This window comes from Trichechus manatus, unplaced genomic scaffold (genome assembly GCF_000243295.1).
Source record: "Trichechus manatus latirostris isolate Lorelei unplaced genomic scaffold, TriManLat1.0 scaffold00005, whole genome shotgun sequence".
In the NCBI taxonomy this organism is placed as follows: Eukaryota; Metazoa; Chordata; class Mammalia; order Sirenia; family Trichechidae; genus Trichechus; species Trichechus manatus.
In genome coordinates, this window is record NW_004443941.1 from 25,236,141 (window position 1) to 25,244,130 (window position 7,990).

Genomic DNA, 7,990 nt, shown 5'->3' on the forward strand with positions numbered 1-7,990 from the left:
GATGGAAGGGAAATAAAGTTAACTAAAGAGTGTAGTTTTGCTCATTTATTGGACACTCGATGACCACTCTCGGCCAGTCTTTGTTAAACTGTGAATTAATTTTGAGCCAGTTGAAAGTTGACATGGAAGTTTCCTGTAAGGGCTTCCTTATAAACCCCCATCTTCTTCTTATTCTTAAATCACAAATTAGGTCTTTTTTTTGTTTTTTTTCCTTGAGCTGAAACATAATAATTGAAGCTGGAGTAAAATACTGAATTAAAAATATTTTCTAAGGTAATTTATTTGAGACATTGCAGTAGGGGGAAATTGTGGCTTTCTTTTCATAAAGTGGATGGCATTTTATATATAACTTTTCAGATATAACTTTTATTCAAGTTGGAACTATATCTAGAAGCATTTCTCTTGGATATTATTTAACAACTTATGTATTTAATAATATTAAGAATATGGTTAATTTAATTGGAATATGAAAATAGTGTACAAATTTTAATGCCTGGAATTTCCTTTTAATGGTGTGGATTACTCCTATATTAATGATTTTCTTTGGAGATGCAGAGCCAAATTATGTAACCTGCCTACATAATAAAACTTGTCTTTTTTAGGCTTACATTAAAATTTATCAAGGAGAGGAACTTCCACATCCAAAATCCATGCTTCAGGTAGTGTGTGTGTGTTGCATACATATACTTGTTTATACATACACTTATTTTCTGTACTGGCTGTAGAGATAAATCGTTGGATGGGAGGTGGGAGGACCTTTGAATTTTTTTCCAGTGCTGCTTTACATGCAAATACATGTTTGATATTTAAGGCAATACTTGTCATGGGTTCTAGAATTTGTATATGATATTTTTGGAGACCTTGCCTGTGTAGGCTTGGTGCCTTCTCTTCAGGTGCTCAAAGGATAGAGAAATGCCTGTTGAATAATGTGGCTTCATGTGAGCATCTCTGACTAAGCTGCTTTCACTCTCTGAGTCTTTGACAAGGAATGGTGTTTGGAATAAGGCTTATTTTCTCTTGGTGTTAATGATTTACAACTGCTTCTAGTAAAGACAGTTTTTTGTTTTGTTTTTGATTTTGCTTTTTTAAAAAATGGTGTTCTTTTGGGACAGTGTTATTTTAACTCAGCTCATACCTTTTAAGATTTTCCACTTTGAGTAATTTCCCAGTTTTATAGTGGATTAAGCCAGTTTTTTCCTAATAAAACTCACATAGCTAAGCCTTTTTGTGGTTTTGAAAATGTCTATTGTGTGATATTGTGAGAGAGAGAACCATATGATAATTCTCAATTCTTCGCATCTGGAAAGTAAATGCATTAATTCTTTTCCTATTTCCTGAGTAAATTATTTTCAACAAATCCATTTTAACATGGACCTAACATTAGAGAGGCAATCTTATTAGAAGTAATTATTATAGCCTTTATGTTGGTGTTTTCTTACATAGGAAAGGAAAACTGGGAGTTGATAATATTTTCCTTGGTTTATTTTCATGCTTGTTACTTGTCCATAATGTATTATGTTAATCATAATTTATAGACTCATTGGATATTTTTGTGTAATGATTGGTACATTTTATTTTTTAGGCAACAGCTGAAGCTAATAATCTTGCTGCAGTAGCAGGAGCAAGAGATACCTATAGCAAAAGTATGGAACAGGTTTGTAACTAAAATTTAAATTTGATATTAGAGTAGGTTAGCATGTTTTTATATTTAAGTAATTAAACTAATTTGTGCTCCTTTTGTATTGTCATAGAGAGTCCTGGTGGCATAGTGGTTAAGTGCTCAGCTGCCAGCTGAAAGGTTTGTAGTTCGAACCCCCCAGCTGCTCCGTGGAAGAAAGATGTGGCAGTGGCAGTCTGCTTTTATAAAGATTACAGCCTTGGGAACTCTATGGGGCAGTTCTGCTGTGTCCTGCAGGGTCACTGTGAGTCAAAGTTGACTCGACAGCAGTGTTTTTTTTCTTTAATGTATTGTCACATTATAACCCATTGCCATCGAGTCGATTCCAACTCACAGCAACCCTATAGGATAGAGTAGAACTGCCCCGTAGAGCTTCCAAGGCTGTAATCCTTACTGAAGCAGACCTGCTACATCTTTCTCCCGCAGAACAGCTGGTGGGTTTGAACTGCTGACCTTTTCGTTTAGCAGCCCAGTGCTTTAATCACTGTGCCACTAGGGCTTCTTATTGTCACATGATAGCATACCCTAATTCTGCTTTATCATCTTTACTGGAAATAAACTATTTCAATATAGTTCACATGGTTAGAGTGCAGAGTACAAGTGGCAAGTTATATAAGCTACTGAAATACTTCTGACATATGATTCCGAGTGCTGCTATTAGTAGTCTCTGATGTAAGTCGTATTATCTTAAGGCCAATAACAGTTTCCGTGCTATGCTTGCTAACTCAAACGTTAAAATACTTTTTTAGTGTGTTATATTTTAGCCACTGTCTTCTCAGCAGTCTTCTTGTACTATTATGTTGTTTGGGTGGATCAGGTGAAGTCAGGTACAAAGTACAGGGTAAATTTTTTGTCTTCATTTTTACTGGTGTTAGTCATATTTGAAAAATTATTTTACCTTATTCAGTGAAGCATGTAAGAAATAAACAGTTTATTATTACAAGTGAGATGTTATAAACAAGTTTAATTAGCTTTATGAAGCTAAAAACTACAAATGGGACTAGTTTCAAGGGTTAAGTATTTCTAACATGTCATTTGTCCTACTGTAATTCTGTCTGTACAGGTATGTGGCGGGGACAAGCCTTACATTGCACCTTCAGATCTGGAGCGAAAACACTTGGATCTCAAGGAGGTGGCGATTAAGCAGTTTCGTTCAGTCAAAAAAATGGGTGGAGATGAGTTCTCTCGTCGTTATCAGGACCAGCTTGAGTCTGAAATTGAAGAAACCTATGCAAATTTGATAAAGCACAATGATGGCAAAAATATCTTCTATGCTGCTCGTACTCCTGCCACGCTGTTTGCCGTCATGTTTGCTATGTATATAATCTCAGGACTGACTGGCTTCATTGGCCTGAACTCTATAGCCGTCTTGTGTAACCTTGTCATGGGGTTAGCACTGATATCTCTTTGTACTTGGGCATATGTTAAATACTCTGGGGAGTTCAGAGAAATTGGAACAATGATTGATCAGGTTGCTGAAACACTATGGGAACAGGTTGGTATCTATCTTTTAGTTTTTCGGTGACTAATCTCATTATCCCTGTGACTTTTTTTTTTCCCCTTCAGTATCTGCACACCTACCGTTTCCTTTATATAAGGAATATCAAAAGGATGTTTTCTGTTTTGTTTGGTTGTATAATCTGAATGTAAAGTATGATTTGAATTTTTTTCTTTAAAGTCATAATGTATTTTTGTTAGCCTAAATCTTTAATATCCTCTGGATAGATTCCTACTTGTAGGCCTGATCATACCTGACAGTGGGCAGGGCCAGAGTGTCTAAAGCTCAGTGAAAGATTTGTGAAGGTAAGGAAAAGAAGCTTTGGAAATTCATCACTTTAGGAGAGCAAAAGAAGTGTCTTACTAATACTGGTAAGAAGCAGTGCACTCCTATATTCCAGGAAAAATATTGATGGTAGACAGGTCTTCATTGTCTTCCATGAAGACAGTGTTTATGTACTGAAGGAAGAATCTTATAGAGATTTCTTAAACTAAAAAAGTTTGCCTTCTGTACTTTGGAAATGCTAATGAACAAGCAAAGCTCAACAAGCAAAGAATCAACTTCAATAATAATCTTTTACCTCAAACCAGAAGTCAAAGTCAGGCTGTGAATTCTTCCCCAGCAAGTGTCTACTAAGGAAAGCCATGTCTGTATCTGCCAACTGTGTCCTGGAATTGCCCGTGTGCAGAAAATTCCACGGGATATTGTCATTAAGATGATCATTGTGAAATATCTTGGGCTTCACATCAAGGACCAGAATAAAAGCTGCAGTTATTACTGATGGACAGTATAATAGCATTTTCAGATGCCATTTCTGCGCCAATGAAATACTGGGCTTATTCCAAGATCTAGGATATGAAGTCCGTATTTGTTTCGCTTTAAATTCAGACTGGAGAAGTAAACCATCTTTTGAAGAAAGTTGATTAGATGTTGACTTTCGTTGTAATAATATCATTATTTTATAAGGTGACCCACTATGTTAATTTGGATTTTGTATTACTGTCTTAGAGAAATGCTCTCTTTTCACATCTGATTTGGAAGTTCACTTGTGTGGACTTATGTTGGATATTTGCTTAATTTAAACTTTAATCTCTTGAAAAAACTATTACTTCATGTTCCTGTGGTATCTTCTAGTAGAAGATGGATTAAAAACTATCACAATCTCATTTTTTTCTTTTTTAATATTAATCTACTTTAAAATTTTGGACTATTTTCTACAACATCAATAATTTTACAGTGTGTTCTTTTGAAAAATACTCATCTCCTGTACAGCATTTATTCTAGGATTTTAGAGGTGCCATTATTACAAAAACCAATTAAATGGAAGATCTAAAGTGTGTAAACTGATTTTCAGTATAGTTGAGGTAAGGTGGTCACTAGTCAGAAGTCTGTGCTGTGTCAACAAACCTTGTCTAAATTTCTCTGCATTTCTCTTTTCTGTTGCCTCAGAGGAGTCCCAGGAAGGTGAGAAAACCTACAAAGTCTCAAATGCTTGTAGTCTTAAACTCTTTAACTTCAAGGTACTCTAAGTCATTCTCCTAACGAGTCACTCCATGTTCTAGGTGTTTTCCAAACTGTTTGAAGTTACTAGACGTCGAATGATTCATCGTGCTCTTTCATCAGCACAGCGACAGAGACTGTCATCCAACAATAACAAGAAGAAAAATTAGACAGTATTTTTAACTTTTTTCTCTATCTGAAGTGTTCACACTTATACATGTAGGACAATAAGCAGGACCGTCTGGGCCGGTCTGCATAAATGCTGTATACATACCAGATTTGATGCTGCATATAGGGTATGGAATTGCACATCCATCTCATAGGAGTTGTAAATGGTTTGAATAGGAGGAAAGTAATTTTTGTTGCATTATAAAATGTCTAATTGCATTATTTGTACCACCATAACTTTTTTGGGAGAAGCATCCTTTTATTTTCCACCTTTCTGGTTATTTTCTTCATTGCTTTGAATTGAATTTTTATATCTATTTTTATATGTAACTCCTTTTTTACCTCATGTTTTTGTTTGTTTTGCACATTTCTCATGCCACAGGTATTGAAGCCCCTGGGTGATAATTTGATGGAGGAAAACGTAAGGCAGTCTGTAACAAACTCTATCAAAGCAGGCCTGACTGACCAGGTGTCTCATCATGCCAGATTAAAGACAGACTGACAGTTCATCTCCTCATGGACTCCACTCTCCTTTTTTTCATGCTTGCTGTACAATGAGAACTCAAATAAAAATAAACCAAAGTTTACAATCAACTGTAGAAGTAGTGTAGTATAACTGGTTTCACAGATGGCTGCCACAGAGTGTGAAAATTGTTTGTTGGTTGTAAGCATTCTTTTCATTGGCTCCTAAGACATGAGATTGGCTGAGGAGCATTAGTTTATCATGCACATTTGTGCCATGTTTAGTATTTTTTTTTTTTTTTTTTTTTACTTAATCTAATGTTAGTGAAATTTGTCTTATGTAAAAGGATATTTCAGGGAAATATTTTAAGAAATCTATTTAGCGTCTCTTTAACACCATATCCCATTGAAATTTTAATTTTTAGAGAAGTTATGAATCACTGTATCAAGAATCGGATTGGAATGACAATGAAGCGCTTATTGAGCCACTACATTAAAAGTATATATTGCTTTACTGTCTTCAGTACCAGTATTATGTAAATGCATGTATCAGAAACTTCACAGAAATTACATGACAACTCTTGTAGCTAAGAAAGTGATTCTGAGGTGTACATTTGTCTTGCCTTTTTAAATTTATAAACCTGCCCTAAAAGGAGATGCATATCTGGGAAACTGAACTGTCTTTTTTGCAGTTTAGCCTTCATGTACATAAAATATGCCATTAATTTTATTGGGGGAGAAATTCCATCCAAAAATGTTGCCTACAGCTGTGAGTTAAGAGTGTCTGTACAGTGTGTAGCTTTTATTTTCTAAAATCACAGATAGGGCATGTATATGAATTATAAATATATAAATACGATTTTGTATTAAAAGTTTTGTAGTTTATGACAAAATCTGGTTCTGTGGTAGGCTAATAAGTACAGTCCCTGTGAAGGAATGTTTGTGGCTCATGTCAGTGTGTGAATGCATAGACAATTTAAAGTTTTGATAAATTTGTGATATTTATGTTCCCTGAGCACTGCAATCTCACCCCCCCTCCCCCAAGGGAATTCACTGGGAATGTTTGTTGTGAAATTTTGTCCTCTGTTGCATTTAAAAGTTATTTCCTGTAATTTATTTTCAGCACATAATTAAAAATTTGTTGTATATATAAAATGAAACTTGTGATTATTTTTTAAGGAATCCTTCAAATATGTATTCCACTTCATAAACCGTGTTTGTTTATACTGAGAAGAGCATGAGCAGGAAACACCCAGGTGAGAGCTCGAAGGTGTTGGACCTCGAAGCTAAGCTTATGAAGTTAATTTGCCATCACTCTCTGCTAGGGAAAATGTGATTAGCCTAGGTGTAGCTGGGGGATTGATTCATTTTTTTTCTTTTTCTTTTTTTTAAATGTGGTATATGTAAGGCCAGCCTTTTTTGCAGTACTTTTGTGGCCTTCTTTATGAACACCTATTAAAGCACCTAGTTTGGTTTTTAAGTGAAAATTCACATGTTGGGGTATATGCATGAAAGCTCTAAATTTACTTTGGTATATCCTTTTCCCTTCAAATTCTGTTTTTATATGGATTGTATTGTTTCCATCTGTATTAAATTGCTTCCAACTCAATCTGTTCTTAAAGAATTCATCTGAAAAGAGTCTCTATTTCTTCTACCACCTTGTTTTACGAATGCTGTGGACCGTTTATGAATGAAAAAATAAAAAGTTTGTTGTATTATAACAATTCTTCTGAAATTAAAGGCTTATGTAGCATACTTTTTATTTGAAAACAAAAGAGTTGTGGAATCTAGACCACTGGATTTCTTAGTATTTATTGTTGGAAAGAATGTTTGCCCCAAAGAAGATACAATTCTATAAAGGATATCAAGAAAGGATTTTGGGTTTCAGCTGGAAGACCCTGAAGTTTGTTAAGCAAGAAGAAATGAAAAGGATTAAAGACCACCTCAAAACTGTTAACTCAGATAACTTTGGTGTTAGTATATTTTCCTGTGGTATAATTTTTTTTTAATAATCTGTATTACAAGTTAGATTTTTAAAAAGACATGAAGATTTTCTCAGTAACAGATGATTTCTCCTCCTAATTAAGATACAAAGTCCAAGGCAAATAATTTACTTTTGTTGAAGGGACAATTAATTGTGACCCTGCTATTGAGTATGATGTGTATATTTCTCCTGAGGATAGTTAGTCATCCTTGCTTTGCTGAAATAGTCTATAGAATGAAATAGCAGCATTTCACATCTGAGGCTTAGACACTTTCAGAGAGCTCTGACCTGGGCTTCCTTTAGTTACTCTGCTTTCAGAATTGAGCCAGACAGGCTGGGAATTCACCCTTGGCTTTAGGCATGAATGCTGTTGGTCTTAGTTACTTTATTATGGAATTAAAAAAAAAGTTTTGATCTTAACCTGGTGAAAACCTATTCAAATTACCATAAAATTTCAGAAGACACTGTAATGTGTCTGATAGTGGTTTACTATATAAATATTCAGAATGGCCTTTCAGAAAGTTTAAGTATACTGTTGCTTAACTTTTTAATTAGGGAAAAGGCTTTTTTGATTAGCCGCTTATCTGCTAGTGTGGGTTGCTTGGATCTGTTGCACATACCTTTTTGGCTTTAGTAGTTTCTGACATGGCCTGAGTTCCCACACTCTACCTTGACCAAAATTGGTCTCTGCATGTAAGTG

General features: G+C 34.9%; 1 protein-coding gene across 6 annotated transcripts in view; it reads left to right on the plus strand.

Annotated features, from left to right (window-relative positions):
* Positions 1-6,466, plus strand: part of ATL2 (atlastin GTPase 2) — a 51,081-nt gene extending 44,615 nt beyond the window's left edge. For 5 of the 6 annotated variants that reach the window (XM_004369548.2, XM_023735861.1, XM_023735846.1 and 2 more), the window contains 4 exons: positions 603-659; positions 1,583-1,654; positions 2,742-3,173; positions 5,227-6,466. In XM_004369548.2, coding sequence (XP_004369605.1) covers positions 603-659; positions 1,583-1,654; positions 2,742-3,173; positions 5,227-5,346 — 681 coding nt within the window. In that variant the 3' untranslated portion in view covers positions 5,347-6,466. Of the gene's footprint in view, positions 1-602; positions 660-1,582; positions 1,655-2,741; positions 3,174-4,738 lie in introns of all 6 variants that reach the window. The other variant, XM_004369549.2, reaches the window with a different exon arrangement.
* Positions 6,467-7,990: the final 1,524 nt, after the last annotated feature.